The sequence below is a fragment of the Solanum pennellii genome, chromosome 12 (assembly GCF_001406875.1).
Source record: "Solanum pennellii chromosome 12, SPENNV200".
Classification (NCBI taxonomy): domain Eukaryota; kingdom Viridiplantae; phylum Streptophyta; class Magnoliopsida; order Solanales; family Solanaceae; genus Solanum; species Solanum pennellii.
In genome coordinates this window covers 82639749-82659810 of record NC_028648.1, presented here as the reverse complement: position 1 = coordinate 82659810, position 20062 = coordinate 82639749, and the positions used below count along the sequence as shown (strand labels likewise).

The 20062-nt window shown below is 36.5% G+C and overlaps 5 protein-coding genes and 1 non-coding gene across 6 annotated transcripts in view; 2 read left to right on the top strand and 4 right to left on the bottom strand.

The window, feature by feature from the left end:
- LOC107005313 (photosystem II 5 kDa protein, chloroplastic-like) overlaps positions 1 to 299 on the bottom strand; it is an 852-nt gene extending 553 nt beyond the window's left edge. Inside the window, exon 1 of the mRNA XM_015203874.2 lies at positions 3 to 299. Within this exon, the coding sequence (XP_015059360.1) occupies positions 3 to 211 (209 nt within the window). The 5' untranslated portion in view covers positions 212 to 299. The remainder of the gene's footprint in view (positions 1 to 2) is intronic.
- A 2742-nt stretch (positions 300 to 3041) lies between these two features.
- On the bottom strand, positions 3042 to 9214 carry LOC107005816 (mitochondrial thiamine diphosphate carrier 2-like). Its single transcript, XM_015204472.2, has 8 exons — positions 9014 to 9214; positions 8002 to 8139; positions 7247 to 7363; positions 6519 to 6630; positions 5754 to 5881; positions 4868 to 5020; positions 4073 to 4216; positions 3042 to 3331 (listed from the first exon to the last, which is right to left on the bottom strand). The coding sequence occupies exons 2-8, from the start codon at positions 8116 to 8118 to the stop codon at positions 3113 to 3115; spliced, it is 990 nt and encodes a 329-aa protein (XP_015059958.1). The 5' UTR covers positions 8119 to 8139; positions 9014 to 9214; the 3' UTR covers positions 3042 to 3112.
- Positions 9215 to 9855: 641 nt separating this feature from the next.
- Positions 9856 to 12519, top strand: LOC107005876 (pentatricopeptide repeat-containing protein At4g32430, mitochondrial). The gene has a single exon (XM_015204526.2). It carries the CDS (start codon positions 10005 to 10007, stop codon positions 12288 to 12290), a length of 2286 nt encoding a protein of 761 aa, XP_015060012.1. The 5' UTR covers positions 9856 to 10004; the 3' UTR covers positions 12291 to 12519.
- A 604-nt stretch (positions 12520 to 13123) lies between these two features.
- On the bottom strand, positions 13124 to 13195 carry TRNAD-GUC. The gene has a single exon. It is a non-coding gene; the product is annotated as a tRNA-Asp (tRNA).
- A 225-nt stretch (positions 13196 to 13420) lies between these two features.
- LOC107006985 (flowering-promoting factor 1-like protein 3) lies at positions 13421 to 13744 on the bottom strand. The gene has a single exon (XM_015205473.1). The coding sequence runs from the start codon at positions 13742 to 13744 to the stop codon at positions 13421 to 13423; it is 324 nt and encodes a 107-aa protein (XP_015060959.1).
- Positions 13745 to 14926: 1182 nt separating this feature from the next.
- Positions 14927 to 16757, top strand: LOC114075108. The gene is made up of 2 exons (XM_027913369.1): positions 14927 to 15977; positions 16493 to 16757. The coding sequence occupies exons 1-2, from the start codon at positions 14930 to 14932 to the stop codon at positions 16528 to 16530; spliced, it is 1086 nt and encodes a 361-aa protein (XP_027769170.1). The 5' UTR covers positions 14927 to 14929; the 3' UTR covers positions 16531 to 16757.
- Positions 16758 to 20062: the final 3305 nt, after the last annotated feature.

The window sequence follows — 20062 nt, the reverse complement described above, 5'->3', positions numbered from 1 at the left end:
CAGCGGCCGCCATGGCAAAGAACAACTCCCTACGACCACCGTTGTTGTTGTTGATCTCCTTCTTGTTGCTCATTACAATATTTTCTCCCTCAGACACGTGAGAACTTGCTTTTACCATAACAACCCTAGCACCACGGGTCGCGACCGGGGCTTTGGTCATGGCCGCGATCGAACCGCCGGCCAAGGAGGTTGTCATTGTCATTGAAGCCATTTGATCAACTCAATATACTACTAGTTGATTTTTTGAGCTAAGAGGAATGGTTTGGTTTGTGTTAAAAACAAATGTTATGTATGTAATGGAACAAAAAAATGAAATAGTGAATTGCCATTGGTAATGTCTTATCTATTTTCTTATCTAAACAAAGGGTTGATAGCCAATGAACTTTTGCCACGTGGAAAGCTCAATCTTGATCTTGAACATATATTTGTGGTCAATTATGCCCAATGTTGTAGGTACCAATTTTTTTGGCTCTTCATCTAATATTGGGGGTAATGAAGGTGAAAAAATATTCATTGGTTGCTAATATTAAAATTTATCCATTGATTTTGCCTATTGAAGAGTAAAAATGGTCTACAAAAATATCTCATTTAAAAAAAATCAATTTGTTCTAACTATCATAAAAGATTACCTGAATTATATAGTCTTAAAAACTAATTACATCATATTCGTATCCCAAATTACAAAAACTCCTTAAGATTATAAGATCTAGGATACATCAAAAAACTTGTGTAAGCTGAGAGGGGATAAGAATGTATTATTGAGAGGATAGGGATGTATTCGAGTGAGGATTTTTTATAATTTTTTATAATTTTTTTAAATGATAGAAAATTTTGAAAATATGATATCTTAAGTTATGTATTTATGATTTTTTCTAAAAGAATTCAAAATCTCATTAAATAAGAAATTCCGACTCCGCCTTAACCCCTTGCTAAGAAATGAACATTTGGGCTTATGAGCTTAAAAGGGCCTATTCGGATATTTGGTCCATTTCCCTTTCCAAAGGTGTAGGCCCATGAGCCCATTAACCCCCTTGCTAAGAAATGAACATTTGGGCTTGTGGGCTCAAAAGGGCCTGTTCGGATATTTGGGGCATAACAGTAGGCCCATAAGCCCATTAATAATTACGCAACGCCGGTTTAGCTTACGATGTGATTGGAAGTCCTCAAGAGTAATATCTTACCGAGAGTCGATAAGAAATTTCATCTTCAATTGACCATTTCGATCCTTATCTTAAAATTTCTTAATTGTGAAATAAAGACTTTAACAATCACAAAAATATAGATAAATGTGACCTACAACTTGTCATTCTCACACACAAATACAAGTTCAGAATCAATTTTTATAATATAATTTGTTTAAATTTAGAATTCCATACATTTTGATGGTAAATAGCATATTTACCCAATCAATATTACTTATTATCAAGTAGTTACATATAAATCTCTTTACAAAAGTTAATTAATTATTTTAAACAAAATTATGTCCTACTTAATTATAAAAAATATGTATACAGTCCATATATATATATAAAATAAATCCTTTTATCAAACTATATCTTAATTTATTATCCTTATTTTTGGTAAATTGCAAGACAGAATCGGAGACCTTTATTACTATCTTATAAATAGGAAAATTTTCAAAATTAACTTTGGCAAGCAAATAAATCAATAACATTTCTTGCCAAGAGGAAAAAACATATTAACTGTAAAAATAAAAAATAAAAGAGAAAAATTCAGAATTTGAAAAATACCCAGAGAAAAATTTGAGTATCACAAAAATTAATGATATTAATGTATTTCAAAATTTTTGTAGGGAATATCTTATTCTTACCAAATTTGAAAAATAATTTTCCAAAATTTTTTTATTTAATTATGGTTATAATATTTGTTATTATTATATAATCTTGATTATTAAAAATTAAACAGTATACATATCTCTCATCTAGATATGTACTTGACGAAATGAAAAGAAAATGTAACGAGAGGATCGAAGCCATAATCCATACTCCACCTATATATAGTCTCACATGCATAACACCTCCAACACACACAATTCAACATTGTTATTATATGCTACATTATTCCCGAGCCCCGAGCCCTGAACCCTGATCGTCATCTAGCAATGGACGAGGTCTTGTTTTTTGTGGGCGGGTTCGGATTGTTGTTTTTATTTGTGGTTATTATCAAATGGATATTTACGCAACCTACTTATTATTGTTTTTATTGCTTCTTTTGTTAAAATGCCAAAACCTAATAATGGTGGTGGTGGTAAATAATTTTTTTTTAATTTCTTTAGTAATTTTAATTTTTGAGATGATTAATAGCAAAACTAGAGTTCTTCTTTTTTTTTAACAAAAAAGAGTTTGGATTTAGTTAATTAATTATAATCTGCATGAATGTTAGACTATAGTATTGGTGTTGGAATATTTCTCTTAGTTTTTCAATGAAATGAAGTTTGTTTTAATTTTTTATATTTAGTTTATGCACTTGTTATGTTTATATACTGTATTGTTTGTTTATAATGTGGATGGTTGTTTTATGGAAAAAATCTTTACTCTCTTATTTTAATTTATATGATTCAAACTACTTAAAATTAAAGTATTGTCAATTTGTCATCTAAGTCACAACAATAACAATTCAAAATAATTAAAAACATTAAAAAAAATTACGATTAAAGAATAACTTGTTTATATCTTAAAATCTGAAAGATACCACATATATTAATAAAAATATTTGAATTATGCATATTATAGTTATACAAATATAATTTTTCTATTCGCTAAACCTAAAATTTACACTTATTTATATGGATGTGTTCGTTTATTTACTAGTATTTAGATGCCTAGTTTATCATATTGCCTAACAACAGAGACGGATTTAGCATACAACATAGTATTTGTATGCTAAATCCGTCTCTGTTGGGCAATATGATAACTACGATTCTTCCAAAATGTCATATGATAACTACGATTCTTCCAAAATGTCACTAATAGACGTAACAAGATGGACACTACTCATGTTGCTAGGACTCTTCCAAAATGTCAGTAATGCATGTCGAATTCTTTAAAAGTAGGATTCGAACCAATAGAGAGGAAAAGAACAGAGCAGTTTTTTAAGTCAAAATGGACTCAAGCCAGTCTGATGTACATTCATAGGCAACAAATGTTACAGCACCAGCAGGTGCTGCTTTAACAATTGATGGGACAATACCTTTATATAGTCCTGCCCAACCTTCCTCTAACAAGATCCGGCGGAGCCCATCGTACATATTTTTATAGGCACGAGGCTCGAGTCGAGCCCCGTATCTTGGATGCCTCTGTAGTCCTTCAATCTGAAAAAGAGATATGGTAGTAGTCCATTAGCTGGTCTGAAATAACAGTTCTGTATGTGATTGAATATCAGAAGCTCACACTATATCGAGAAATTTGTCTGGAGCCAACCAAGCCTATGGATATCGGGAATGTGGGCCCACCCTCTACCCTTATTCACTTAAATGCGGGACTTAGCTCGAACTTGTGACTTGAGACACAAGGTCAATTGAACCCCGAGGTCCAATATGCAATAAGTTTGCATCCTATTCATTCGTTTTATTGATGCTTATAATGATGTGAAATAATTAAAAAAAAGGCAGCCTAGTGCACTAATCTCCCGCTATGCGCGAGCGTGGGTCCGTATAATCTATTATACGAAGCCTTACCCTGCATTTCTGCAAGAGGCAGTTTCCACAGCTCGAATCCGTGACCTCCTGGGTACATAGCAACTACTTTAACAGTTACGTAAAGGCTCCCCTTTAATAATGATAAGGTAATCTTGAAGAAATATTTGGTCTGAGAGAAGCATACACAATTTGGGAACAAGAAATAAGTAGCTAACACGAGAAACCACATTTACTCTCAAAATCCATGATGATAACAGGAGTGCTAATGGTTTCAGAATTCGATAGTTACAGACAAACAAACAGACTAATAGCCTCCATTCTATGGTCAAGTCCCTGAATGTCTTAAATCTAATTTAGTAATTTTTAACCTGATGATTATACCGAGGCACGAGATAAATGAAGGAGGAAATCTACCTGGAACCTCTTTTTAACCACGTCAAGAGGATGGCAGACAGCTTTAGCACATGTTCCAGAACCTAAACCACAGATGAACAGCTGAAAGCTTGAAATAAACTCATCACCTTGGCTTGAGGTAGAAGATCTAAGACGATTCCAGGCCTACAAAAAATTAGGCCAAATTGTGTAAGCCAAAATAACTGTGCAAACAACTGTTGGAATAAACTTAAACATCATGTAAAGTTGCAACAACAACAAGAAACAACAGGGAGTTGCAAGTGATCGAAGAACAAGAAACTACGCGAATAATCTAATACTGTCTACCCACCAAGCCTTCCCGGAGGGGATTGAGACAACTCTCAACTACCTTCTACCCTGATTCACGACCTCCATATCCTCATGTCTAAGGTCATGTCCTCAATAAGCTTAATTTGCGCCATGTCCTATAAAATCACCTCTCCTCAGCCTCTACCTCTAGTAGAACCCCACCCATGGACTGAGGCGTAGTTGATTAATGGATGGATATTCCAGTCTCAGATGCAGTAATGACTGCTACAGAGTGAGTGGATTCCCTTCAAAACAAGAGCAAGTGGAAGAAAGGGATAACCAGTTTAAAATCTGGAAATTCTTGGTTAGACTATATCTTGCATGTTACCATCATGATTGGCACAAGTAACTCTCTAATAGAGTCCCATTCACAGGTACTACATTATCCCAATGGCCCAAACAATCACAACCACGTATCAAACATGCCAAGACCAAGACAAAAAGAGCATCGTAATGAATATAATTTGGAGGGACTAAAAGGTTTACCTTCATCCAGCGTTTGAATGTATCATAAGTTCCAAACTGCAAACCAGCATATGGAGCAATCTCAACTAGTGTTGGTGTCAATCCAGCATAGAGTCCTGGAACACCCCGAGCTCTGAATATGTCAACAAATGCAGACCTCATGTTTCGATAAACCTGAACATTGGCATAACAATTAATCTCATGAAATCTTCATCAATAGACATTTAAAATAGTATATACTAAAATATCTTACTATGTCCCTTAAAACATAGGCGTCAGCGCTTCATTTGGCCTTTGGTTCAAAGAACTATTGACCGAATTTGTGAACCTTCTACAAGGCAATGCGGACATGAGGAAAATAAGGAAGAAGGTATAATTCTAACCTTAAGTGACGCATTGGAAAGGTAACTCATTTTGAGAAAATTGAAAAAAAAATACATTTTGCAGCTTTAAGTCAAATTGATACTTCTAATACTGTGTAATAGTTGTAATATATTTTACTCGGATTTCAACTTATAGAATTGATGAAATATGCTTCTACACTTATCAATGTTTGTATACAAAGTACTTGCTGTATCCCCCTATCTTCTAAATAGTAATGTCTCTTGATTTGTTAAATTGCTTATCATGTTTCACCACGTTTATATGACCTCTTACTTGAGGAAGGGTGACTAAACTATCTCAACACCAAAGGACAAAGAGTGGAGACCCATACACGACCTATCTACAAGTATAATTTTTCAACTTTTCCAACTTTTAAGAAGAAACAGAACATGATTAAACAAAAAGGCTTTGGTTAATCAACTTTCATGATCAAATTGCAAGATAAAGCAGCAGAAAATACAGGTTACATATGTGGGGGCGCATCACAGAATTTCTTGGTACCTACAAAAGACGTGCCAACTACCTTTGGCTCCCCTTGAGAGGCTAAAATGGTTCTCAGGAGATCAAATGGATATGAACCAACAGTAGCTGCACATCCTGCTAATGCTCCGCTGATATAAGAAAGATAAGGGCTCAAATTGATGTGATCTTCTGCATCATACAAAACAGTCAAACCATCAAATGCTAAGGCTTGCCTACGGTTTGCAAAAAACGCTACGTGAAGAGCGTTGTCTTAACATCAAAATAACTACATTAGATTCAAGGAAGATCATTGATGAGATGTAACACCTAAAAAAAATATTTTAACACCACAAAAGGTGCAGAAATTTGTAGATCTCACGAGAATGGAAATGCTTCAAATCACAATGAATAAAACACAGTCAGGGACATCAGACATGTTATGCATAACTTTCAACATCTAGGCAGGGTCAGAAACAGTCTCTCTACCCCCACAAAGAAGGGTAAGGTCTGCTTACATCCCTTGCACGACCTCAAGTGTGTGGAATTGAACTGGGTATATTGTTGTTATCTCCAGGCAGGGATGAATAATATTGATGTAACAAGAAAATCAGTGTAGAAGTCGTATAACAAAGTACAGAACCTTTACAAAAATATGGTTATCTACGATTGACACCTAGCCATCTATGCTACCTAAGATCTCACCTGTGCATCACAAGTTAATGAAAACAGTAGAAAGTGATCTCAGCCATCGAAAGTAATTTTGTACCCCCTTCAAATGCTATCCTATTTGTCTTCCTCTATTTCGAGAACGAGTATTCTGACGAACCTGTCTTTGAAGAACCAGCAGCAAAAGTTTTCAACTGCTGCAACACTGTGAATTGTATGGCAGTATATGGCATAACCATCAACAAAGCTGGAACATTACCCCGCCAGAAGCCCTGTGGCAAGAATGGATACGTGCAACCAAAATGAATTTACCAGAACTAGTATCAAGTTTGAAAGACATCAACTGCTAAAATAATTAACTACAAACTACTTCCTCCCCCCCCCCCCGGTGGGCCCACACGCACTATTAGATGAAGAACATAGGAATTAGCACTTGGAAGAACCCATGTTAGACTTATACTGTTCCAAGGCCTATACTGGTTACTGCATTAGAAAAGACGTCACCATTTACTTTTTGCTTTTGTGTGAATCGAGTGTTTAAATAAGCAGACTACTTTTACAAATGTTTGCGTAGTCAGACTAGTCATTGCTAGAATAAGTCGGGAAGTACAAAGCCACAAGCTTGACCGTAAAATTAACCAACTAATACTATCAACCATGTCTCCACAATTTCTATAACAAAACAAAAGTTGAGATCAGAAGATAGCTGAAATGAACATCTCATATTTATGAGAACAAAGTTTCAACAAAAAGTCATATAGCACGGTGTTTATTCTATAAAGACTAAACTTTATAGGCAATGGAGAAAAAAATAGAATCAGCCTCCAATGCAAGCCTCGAGTATCTGAGCAAGATTTCCTAAATTCTCATGACAAAAATAACAAATACCTTTAGGCCTTCTTCCCTGAGTATATCCTTAGTAGCTTGCAGCATCCCAGTGTACTTAGAAGTTCCATGCACAACATTCCGAAGCGAGGCCCACTGATTAGTGGGTTCCAGTTGGACCTGAAACGTTGGTAAATAAGATAACATTTAGCTCCTGATGTACAATCAAGCAAGAGATGGAGGATAGAATAAAATAATGCACAGAGAGAGAGAATATTTTCCCAGCTTCGAAAACTTTTCTTTTGAGTCAAGGGTCTATGCTGAAACAACCTCCCTACCCAATAAAGGTAGGGGTAACGTCTGCGTACATCCTACCCTCCCTGAATCCCACTTGTGGGACTATACTGGGTATGCTGTTGTTGTAAAGAGAGAGATAGAGTGTGTGTTTTGAGAAAGCACAAAAGAAAAATAACTGATATTCTTCTTAAAGGCTCGAGATCATCATCTAAAGCCACCTTCAGTAACTCGGCTAACAACAAAATCCAGAATCATTACATTTAAATGAAAGAATGTTTAAGTCTAAAATAAGTAGATTACATAAGCTTGGCCGAACATGCTACTATACTACAATGTGGAAGTTCAACTACATGCCCGTGAGCCACGAGATTGACTAAAGAAATACAAAAAGCTTCCTTAGTTGTGAAAATTAACGTTGTACTATACGCGTTTAATGTCACTGCATAAGACGCCCCAATGGCCAAGTTCATGAACCCAAACGCAAAAGTTAAATCAGCACTAAATATATACAGAATATACACCTGAAATCTGATCTTGATTACATCGAGAGGTGAGGTTACAGTCCTCGATATACCTCCAGAAACTGCTCCCGCTGTGGCATCTATTAATGCCCTTTTAAGTTGCCCTGTCTCCTCCATATCTACTATAGACTAAACAAACTGCAATCACATTACAAAGAAATTCACCACCCATGTTAAAAATCCTTAACTAGCCCTAGTGAAATAAAAAAGCCACCATATCCAAAGTCAAGCTTACACATTGAGGTGCATTTTCTGTATTTATTTTTTAAAATATGTGCATACATAAATAATGAACTTACTACCAAACAACTAGATGAACACATTGAACTTAGCAAAAAGATATAAAATCAACTAAAACAACAACAACAATATAACCTGTGAAATCCTACAAGGTCTGGAAAATGTAGAGTGTACGCAGACCTACTCCTACCTTACGGAGTCGAAAGGTTGTTTCCAAAAGACCCTCGCTGTATAAAATCAACTATTCCCACGATAACTTTAAGTACCAGATAACTTTGTCCACCAAGGCTAGGACAAATAGAAAGAATCAGGTCTCTTAACTACTTCATTTACCGGTAAGTCACACCCTTGAGTGCAAATGCCTCTTTCCTTCTTTGATTTACCAGTAGATCACACACTCTTTAATTCTAATTTTCTACATAACGTGTTTTAAGACTAAAGAGCATTTTGATGCATTTTATGCATCTTTAATTTAAGCTCACATGATTCAAAAGCTTAAACTCCGTATAAAATCAAAACCAAACAAAGACAAACAAATTGAAACGAAAGAGTACTAATTAACAATGCTTCAATACCAAATCATTTGAGGTCTATTTTTTATCTAATTACTACTTATAATCAGTTAGTTCCAGTTATATGAACACAATTTGAGCTAACAATCAGCGATACCAAAGACAAAAACACAAATTTTATTAAAATTCTAATAAAATGAAACATCAAAAGATAGAATTTTGCTAAATGGGTCGATAACTAAATGAAGAAAAATGAATACCTGATACTAGAAAAACTGGTAAGAAAGAAAGGGCGCAGCTTCCATTGATGAAAATTATCAGAGCTAAAAGAAGTTCAAAAAATTATATCAATTACTTATAAAACCACAAAATATTAAGGAATATGGGGAAATTAAAGAGTTTTATTTTTTCTGCTGCTCAAAATATGAACAGAGAGGCAACAATGGAAAATTCTTGAAATAGGGAAAAAAGAGGAAATAAAAATGGTATTTTTGGGTAAAATTATGATAAAGATTGATTATATTATAATAAAAATTGTGGTCGAGTAGTAAGTACTTATTTATTTTTAAGCCCTCAATTTATAGATAAATTAACGAAAATCGTAAAATCTCATGCCTATTCTAATTAATATTGATGTATATAATTTAAAAAGATATCATGTTTTTAATGTGATTACATAATAGATGTTTGATAACACACAATTTATTTATTTTTTAAAATTTAAGGTGAACTACTTTGTTGTGTTATGTTGTTATCTTTTGAATCGAAAGTCTATTAGAAAATAACATTTTGTATCTTTCAAGTTAGAAATAACATTTATGTAAACATTACGCTCGGGTAAATTTGAGATGAAACAATCTAATATAAATAATTTGTCGTATATTTAGGTATTTAATCAAAACAAGTCATAATTTGAATGTTAAAATAAAGTTTAGAGAATAGTATAAAAATTCGTTTAGTAGAAAAACAAGTTTAATATTTAGGTATTTAATCAAAACAAGTCATAATTTGAATGTTAAAAATAAAGTTTAGAGAATAGTATAAGAACTCGTTTAGTAGAAGAATAAGTTCTCCATGCTTAATTATTTCGAGATTAGTTATTCAAGAATTGTTATTCCGTGACAAAAACAACATTATAGTCCATAACAAATTATCCCATAATATTACTCACTCTAAATTCTAAAATTAGTTATCGGTCTTCCCTATATATTCCCTATTTTAAAAGGGGGTTTAGGAGGGGTTTTTCTTTTCATGTTTACCCGCCGTCTAACTGCTCAAAATTTGTGTTCATTTCACAATGCGCACCAACTGTTTGATACAATTACTAAACCAGCTCTTATCTCCATTCACCATTCCATGCTCAATTATATACAGCAAAACCGCAAAATTGAAGCTCTTAAGCTCTTCAAGAATCAGCTACAAATGGGTATATCAGAAATTGATGAAGTTGTTGTAGCTTTAGCTCTAAAGGGTTGTCGAGAAGATGTAAATCTTGGAACTCAAGTTCATAGCTTGGCGATAAGGAGTGGTTTCATTGAGCATGTAACTGTTCCAAATTCATTGATGAGTATGTATAGTAAAACTGGAAACTTTAATAATGCTATGTGTGTGTTTGATGGCTTGAAGTTCCCAGATAGAGTTTCATATAATACCCTGCTTTCGGGGTTCGAAAATAGTAAAGAGGCATTGTGTTTTGTTCATTGGATGCATTCCGTTGGGGTTGTTTTCGATGCTGTAAGTTATACTACTGCTATTAGTCATTGTACGGATGAAGAGGAATTTCTTGTTGGCAGTCAGTTGCATTCTCTTGTGATGAGGTTTGGAGTTGATAATGATGTTTTCGTTGGAAATGCACTTGTTACTATGTATTCAAAGTGTGGTTATATAGTGGAAGGTGAAAGAGTGTTTCTTGAAATGTCGTGTAAGGATTTGGTTTCGTGGAATGCATTGCTCTCGGGGTATGCACAGGAAGGGGGTTATTCATGGGAAGCTGCCTCGGGATTTAGGGAAATGATGAGGGAAGGGGTGAAACCTGATCATGTGTCGTTTACTAGTGCTGTATCTGCTTGTGGACAGGAGATGTGTTTGGAGCTTGCGAAGCAGATACATGGTTTGGTCATTAAAATGGCGTATGGTACTCATGTTTCGGTGTGTAATGTTTTGATATCATTGTATTACAAGTGCGATGTGACTGAAGATGCGAACAAGGTTTTCCAAAGTATGAATGAACGTAACGTTGTGTCTTGGACAACAATGCTTTCCATGAATAATGAGAATGTTGTATCTATTTTCAATGGGATGCGGAGAGATGGGGTTTACCCCAATCACGTTACGTTTGTTGGATTAGTTCATTCTATAACTGTCAAGAATTCGTTGACAGAAGGCACAATGGTTCACGGATTTTGTTTAAAGACAAACTTCTTCTCTGAACTGAATGTTGCTAATAGCTTCGTTACCATGTATGCTAAGTTTGAATTAATGGAAGACGTGTTAAAGGTTTTTGAAGAGCTTGACCAAAGAGATCTCATATCATGGAACGCTTTGATTTCTGGATATGCTCAAAATGGAATGTCTCGAGAAGCTTTACAAACATTCTTGTCAGCGTCAATGGAGTTACCACCAAATGAATACACGTTTGGCAGTGTCTTGAGCGCAATTGCCTCATCTGAGTGTATTTCATTGAAGCATGGCCAGCGATGCCATGCTTGTTTGATAAAGCGGGGATTAAACAGCAATCCAATTGTTTCAGGTGCTCTCCTTGACATGTACGCAAAACGTGGGAGTATCTCTGAATCTCAAGGAGTTTTCAATGAGGTCTCAGACAGGAGTCAAGTATCATGGACTGCGATTATATCTGCTCATTCGAGGCATGGTGATTATGAATCAGTTATGGCTTTGTTTGAGGAGATGAAGAAGAAAGGCGTGAGTCCTGACTCAATAACGTTTCTTTCTATACTAACAGCATGTGGTCGAAAAGGAATGGTTGATACGGGAATAGATATCTTCAATTCCATGGTTAGAGATTACTCCATCGAACCATCTTCAGAGCACTACGCGTGTATGGTGGACATGTTTGGTCGGGCAGGGAGGCTACAGGAAGCTGAATTTTTCCTGGCTCAGATTCCCGGAGGACCTGGATTATCTGTGCTGCAAAGCTTACTTGGTGCTTGTAGGATTTACGGAAATGTTGACATGGCAACAAGAGTAGCCAATACATTGATCGCGTTAGAACCAGAGCAGTCAGGCTCATATGTCTTGATGTCGAATTTGTTTGCAGAGAAGGGGCAGTGGGATAAGGTAGCGAACATCAGAAAAGGAATGCGAGACAAGGGAGTGAAGAAAGAGATAGGATTCAGCTGGGTAGATGTAGGTAGCATTGAGTATTCTTTGAATTTGCACGGATTTTCATCGGATGACAAGTCTCACCCGCAGACTGAGGAGATATATTGGATGGCGGAATGTATAGGTTCAGAGCTGAAACATTTGGAGCGCGACAAAGAAGAAAGTGAGTTCGTGACATTAGCCTATATTATATGAGTTCCTTGAACCTATGTTGCTCGGGCTCTTGAAATATGGCGACAAGTGCATGTCTGATCCTCCAAAAGTAGTGCATTTTTGGAGGACCCGACACGGGTGTAGCATCAATTTTTTTGGAGAGTCCGAGCAACATAGCCTTAGACTAACTACATTCATTTTTTCTTGTTGTCCATAACACAACATCCAAACTCTATGTAAATTACTTGTTGAAAAAGAACTTGTGAAGTAACTCCTTTGTTATCAGTCTTAACATACTGAAGCTGATGTTTCTTACACCATAACAAGGCATTTCTCGAGCGTTGGTGGGTTTTGGAGTGCTTGTCGTAAGACATAACTAGATATATTGTATGTTGCGAGACCATAATGTATTTGTGCTTGTTGTAAGATATAACTAGATATATGGTATGTCGCGAGAGCATAATGTATTTGTGCTTCTCGTAAGACATAACTAGATATATTCTATGTCGCGAAAGCATAATGTATTTTTTTGTAAAACATAGATATATTGTATGTTGCGAGACCATAATGTATTTGTGCTTGTTGTAAGATATAACTAGATATATGGTATGTCGCGAGAGCATAATGTATTTGTGCTTCTCGTAAGACATAACTAGATATATTCTATGTCCGAAAGCATAATGTATTTTTTTGTAAAACATAGATATATTGTATGTTGCGAGACCATAATGTATTTGTGCTTGTTGTAAGATATAACTAGATATATGGTATGTCGCGAGAGCATAATGTATTTGTGCTTCTCGTAAGACATAACTAGATATATTCTATGTCCGAAAGCATAATGTATTTTTTTGTAAAACATAAAAAAAATTTAACGCCGTTGCCGGGGATCGAACCCGGGTCACCCGCGTGACAGGCGGGAATACTTACCACTATACTACAACGACTTGCTTATTGATTGATTTTATTTTGTTAGACAAATAATAATTTTCATTTCAAAAACAATAAAAAGCAATTTTCACTTTCAAAAATTCAAAAACAATTCCGTTCGTATTCATGTTCAAACACAACTCCAATCTCCAAACATATCATTATCAACTCGAAAACACATACCTATTTTTGTTTCTTCAAATTTCACATTTCTTATATCCACGTAAAGAAAGTTAGTAACTTTACATATCTCTAACTTCAAATTCATTTCGATTTTTAACAACAATGTCATACATATGAATGGATTTAAACCTATTAAAATCAATTGGGAGGGAAATAAGATGAATTGTGGATCTTTTGTGGTATTGAAGAAGTTGTGGATCATCATAATACCTTTCCCATCCAAGATTATAAAGCTTTTTTTCAAGATTTGCATAACATGTAATGACTTCATTACTAGGAACATGTACTAGAACTTTCCGATGACCGGTCGTGGAGCTGACGTGGCAGTCACCGGGGTTTTCTAGCCGGACGACGCCGTTTTTGAAAATCCAAACACCTGACATGATGAGGGATGGAGGGAGGGGAAGTTGAATATATGTGAAAGATGGTGTTGTTGAAAAAGAATATAATGTGTGGGTTTTATAGGGTTAATGCATGGTGTGATATGCATATATATATAAAAATAAATAAATAAATAAATAAGTCGATATACGTATAAATTCATGTGTTATGTAAATAGCCTTCCTTATTACAAATATGTGTGGCTGCTTCTACGGCTCGAATCTGATAAAGATAATTGTCATTGCACCAAGATTCCCCTTAATAAGTAATATATAATATAAATTGTGGTAAGAAGTTTTATTTTTATTTTTTGAAGAGATAAAAAAGAAAAGGGCAAGTAAAAGAAGGTTATTTTACAAAAAAAATTGAACTATTTGAAGTTCCGACTAATTCAAATTTACGCCACCATCTTTCTTTTTTTTTCTTTTCATCATGAATCTTATCCAACCCAATATTTCCATCAAATATATGGGACATGACACATCTCCATAAGTTCATCTTTTTGCTTCCCATGCATGCATTTAATCATAATATATTCCATATTTGGAAAGATTCATTACTTTTTTTTTTTTGTTATTTATTCGATATTCATATTGAATATCAACTAATTCAAACTCACGCTACATAAGACTGAAAGGTGGGGAAGCAATCCTACCAAAAATGATTTTTGTCAAAGGCTTGGACAAGGAGAAACGCTCTTTATCAAGATTCTTTAACATTCCCGTAGATATCATTGGTCAAGAGCACTTTCATGTATCCCTTTGCTCGACCCTCGAGTATGAAAACAATTTTGATAGAAATATTTTTCTTTTAAATAAATTTTATGCAGCATGAATCTGAATTAGTGGAAGCTCAATACGAATATTGTAGAAAATATCCATATTTAGCAAAATAATTATAGGAACAAAATAGACTAATTATGTTAGTAATATATTCTGTACAACCATTTTCCTTATCTGGTTCCGTATTTCTTTCCATCTTACCTGTATAAATGTAATAGTATTTTCACAAGAGCAATACACAGAAAATTAACCAAAAACTATTCTCTTTATTTACGTATTTTTAACATGGTATCAGAGCCGTAAGGTCGATCTTCGACGGTTTTTCGTACTCATCATCTACCGGGATCTACCGAAATGGAAGACCCATCGGAAAACCCACCGGAAAATCCAAACCATCTTATTTCTATGGAACATATGCAACAACTGTTTCAAATGTTCCAAACACTCAACAAAAATTCAACCAACATCGAACCAGGGACTTCACAAACAGTGCGAGTCGCGGAAAAATTAAACTTCACCAATTACACCAAATGGTGTAAACTGATGCAGATAGCAATTGGTGGCCGGGGAAGACTCAATCACATCATCGTCAACCCCATTTCACCAGACGATCCAGAATACCAGCAATGGGCTCAAAAAGATTCGATGGTCATTTCATGGATCATCGAGAATATTGACGGAGATCTCGTGAATCAGTTCTTGGACTACAAAACTGCCCGAGATTTATGGAAAGGCATCGAAACTCTACTCAGTAGCGGCAGAGATGAATTGCAGATCTATGATCTGAACACAAAGGCAACCTCTATGAAACAAGGGATAGACACGATAGAGGTGTATTTCAGCAAATTAAATACCCTCTGGAAAGAAATCGATAGACGAATGCCGAACCCAATGAAATGCGCAGAAGACATCACACTGTTCAACTCATTTATACAACGACAAAGGCTGTACCAGTTTCTGGCTGGTGTGAATGATTCACTTGACAAAGAAAAGCGAGACATCCTGAATTTAGATCCCCTTCCAACCATTGATGCCGCATATGCCACCATCAGACGAGAAATTGCTCGTCGTGGCATAATGACCGGCAACTCATCACTGGAACGAGGTCCCTCAGAGATCGGAAGTGGTCTTGTCACTCAACGCCGGTCAGATTCTTCATTTAGCCGGTCAGATTCATCATTCCGGCGAGAGGACAAAACTCACCTCAAATGCAGCCACTGCGGAGGAACCAAACACACCAAGGAAGGATGCTTTAAGCTCATCGGCTACCCAGAATGGTGGGAAGATCTGAGACAGCGTAAAGCCGCCACCAAGGTAACAAAGACCGGCGGCAAGGCTAACGCCGCCATCGGAGAAGGAGAACCGACCAGCGAGGCTTCGTCAACCACTGTCACCAACAGGCGAGCGGGTACCGGCGAGGCTTCGTCGACCAGCGTTACCGACAGGAGAACAGGTATGAGTGGCAAAGATGGGTTCACCAAAATTTCCGGTGAACCATGGATGGAGACAGAGGAAGCGACGGGAAGGAGAAGAGAGAAAATTCTAGAGGAGCCGTCCTCTAGAAATGAAAGTGAGGGAAAACAAGAGGCCCTAAAAAAATCTGACCCTTTAGCCCTTGAGCCCAAAAAATCAGAAGCCCAATTATATAAAAAACCCAAGGAAAAACAAAGTGTGGGTCTCATGTGCAATAAGTCCAATTGGATTTTTGACTGTGGGGCCACGGACACTATGTCATACGATCCAACCGATTTTCTCTCCTCCACATCAACTACCCGTACTAAGATTCAAACTGCAAATGGGGAGTTTATTCCAATTACTCAAGCCGGAGATGTGGATATTACATCAGAAATCCATTTAAAAAATTGTCTTTTAATTCCAAGTCTTACCCACAAACTTTTATCTGTCAGTCAATTAACCAAGGAACTAAACTGTACAATTCTAATGACTTCCTCTGATTGTATTGTACAGGATGCTCAGACGGGGCGGATCATTGGTCGTGGTATTGAAAGAGGAGGTCTATACTATGTGAACGAGGTGACTCAACAGGGTAACGCTTTGCTTGCTCAAGGGTCGCCGGAATATCAGATCTGGATGTGGCACCGACGGCTAGGTCATCCGTCTTTAAGTTATCTTAAACGATTATTTCCCTCTTTTAAGGACATTGATTTTGTTTTGGACTGTGAAGCATGTGTACTTGCAAAAAGTCATAAACATTCTTATTCTCCCAGTTCAACTCATGTTTCTAAGCCATTTACCCTAATTCATTCTGATGTCTGGGGTCCTGCACCTGAATTTGCCTTTTATAAATATTCCTATTTTGTTTTGTTTGTGGATGATTGCACCCGTATGAGTTGGGTTTATTTTCTAAAAAATAAATCTGAAGTATATGATGTGTTTATAAATTTCTACAACATGATCTGTACCCAATTTGCTGCCCAACCTCAAATTCTTCGATCTGATAACGGAGGAGAATACATAAACTTAGATATGAAACAGTTCATTTCTGATCATGGCCTCATTCACCAGACTACCTGTCCGGACACTCCTCAACAAAACGGGATAGCTGAACGGAAAAACCGAACCCTTCTTGAGATTACTAGAGCCATTATGTTAGAATCCCATGTCCCTGTCCATTTTTGGCCAGAGGCCATTGCCACAGCCACATATCTAACCAACCGACTACCTACCAAACCTCTTGCATACCAAACTCCTCTTGACACTCTTTCTTCCCATGTGTCCATCCCTTCCTATCATTCTCTACCTCCACGGGTGTTCGGATGTGTTGTCTATGTTCATCTCCCAAAAAGAATCAGAAATAAACTTGAACCACGAGCCATCAAATGTGTTTTTATTGGGTATGGGGTTACTCAAAAAGGGTACCGATGCTATGATCCCATTCAAAACAAAATCTACACCAGCCTTGACTGCGAGTTTTTTGAACACTCCTATTACTATACCCAGCCTGGTCCTCAGGGGGAGACTACGAATGATGACCTTAGCTGGTTAATATATCCAGAAATGATGGACCTTGATCCTCCAACGCAAGTAAGCAATACCACCGACGTCAACTCTGAAACATCTGTATCAGCTCCCTCTCCTCAAACCACTCCAATGACAACCACTGAGCACCCTGAGTCAACATCAGTTGAGGTAAATTCTGAATTGTGTACTGTTCCTACTGACTCTGTGTCTAGTGATAATTGTCAAAACAGATATGAGCTTCCTCACAGAAGCACGAGAGGTGTTCCTCCCAAAAGGTATGACCCGGAATATGAAGATCAACGGTCCAGATACCCCATAGAAAGAATCAGCAATGAAAACTTGTCCAACACAGCTGTTGCCTTCACTACCTCCCTGTACTCAACAAACATTCCCAGAACCGTGGAAGAAGCTTTTGAAGATGAGAAGTGGAGACAAGCCATGGAAAATGAATATGTTGCCTTGGAAAAGAATCACACATGGGAAAAATGTATTCTACCCAAAGGGAAGAAGAAGGTAGGGTGTAGATGGGTATTCTCCATTAAGCACCGGGCAGATGGAACCATTGAAAGGTACAAGGCAAGATTGGTGGCCAAGGGTTACACTCAGACCTTTGGGATCGACTATTCAGAGACTTTTTCCCCAGTAGCCAAGATAGACACAATACGGGTATTGTTCTCTGTAGCAGCAAACAAAGATTGGCCCTTGTATCAGTTCGATGTTAAAAATGCCTTCCTCCATGGAAGCATTGAAGAAGAAGTCTATATGGAACCCCCTCCAGGATATTCTCATGACTTTAAAGATGGAGAAGGATGTAAATTGAAGAAAGCCCTGTATGGCTTAAAGCAGTCTCCAAGAGCTTGGTTTGGAAGGTTCACTAAGGCTATGAAGAAATTTGGGTACAGACAGAGTAATTCTGATCATACTTTATTCATAAAAGGGGCAAATCAGAAAATCACCTGTCTAATTATATATGTAGATGATATGATCATCACCGGAAATGATGAAGAAGAAATTGTTACCTTAAAGGGGAAGTTGTTTCAGGAATTTGAGATGAAAGATCTAGGAAACTTAAAGTACTTTCTTGGTATAGAAGTCTTAAGATCCACGCAAGGGATCTTTATTCACCAACGAAAGTATATTCTTGATCTTTTAACTGAAACAGGAATGTTAGGGAGTAAACCGGCTGACACTCCAATTATAGCAAATCATGGTCTTCAGGTCATAGAAGGGGCAAAGGCAACTGACAAAGAACAATATCAGAAGATTGTTGGGAAACTCATTTATCTAGCCCACACAAGACCAGATATTGCATATGCAGTGGGGATAGTGAGTAGATTCATGCATCTACCCCAAATACATCACATGACAGCAGTAATGAGGATTCTGAGATATCTAAAGGGTACAAGCAGCACCGGGATCTACTTCGGGAAAAATGATAGCCTCGATATAACTGCCTACACCGATGCAGATTGGGCCGGAGACCGAGATGAAAGGAAATCCACTTCTGGATACTTCACCTTGGTAGGAGGGAATCTGGTCACTTGGAGAAGCAAGAAGCAAAAGGTTGTAGCCCTGTCAAGTGCGGAAGCTGAATTCAGAGGAATTGTGAAAGGAATAACTGAAATCCTATGGATTAGGAAACTGCTAAATGAACTCGGTTTTCCTCAGAAAACAGCCTGCAAGTTATTTTGCGACAACAAAGCAGCAATAAGTATTTCTGGAAATCCTGTCCAACATGACAGAACAAAACATGTTGAGGTTGATCAACACTTCATCAAAGACAAGTTAGAAGACAAGGTTATCAAACTTCCATTTGTTCGATCAAAAGATCAATTGGCAGACATCCTAACCAAGGCTGTTAGTACTGAAGCTTTCAGCAATGTCTTGCGCAAGTTGAGCATTGGAAATCCGAGTGCACAACTTGAGGGGGAGTGTAGAAAATATCCATATTTAGCAAAATAATTATAGGAACAAAATAGACTAATTATGTTTGTAATATATTCTGTACAACCATTTTCCTTATCTGGTTCCGTATTTCTCCATCTTACCTGTATAAATGTAATAGTATTTTCACAAGAGCAATACACAGAAAATTAACCAAAAACTATTCTCTTTATTTACGTATTTTTAACAAATATCAAACACCAGATAATGCATGAGAAGCAAGAAGATGAACTCATAGAGATGTCCATGTCCCATGTTTGGTGGAAATATTGGACTGGATAAGATTCATGATATGAGAAGAAGAAAAAAATTAAAGAAAAAGCAACCTAAAGAATTCAAAACTTGCCCATTCATTGAGAAAGTGGCATAGACTGACAAGAACAAGAAAGAACATAAAAACTATATAATATAGTTTGAACCAAAAAAAAAACTATATAATATAATCATCTTTTTCTCCCCCTCACATTGTACATGTGTTGATAAGACACTTTTCCTTCTCAAGTTAGTGTAAGGCTATAAAAGATTTTGTTTATTCCCAAAGAAATTAAGTTCTATAAAACATATAATTACATGTAATTCAATTTAATAATAACCTTAAATAAATGGTAAGTA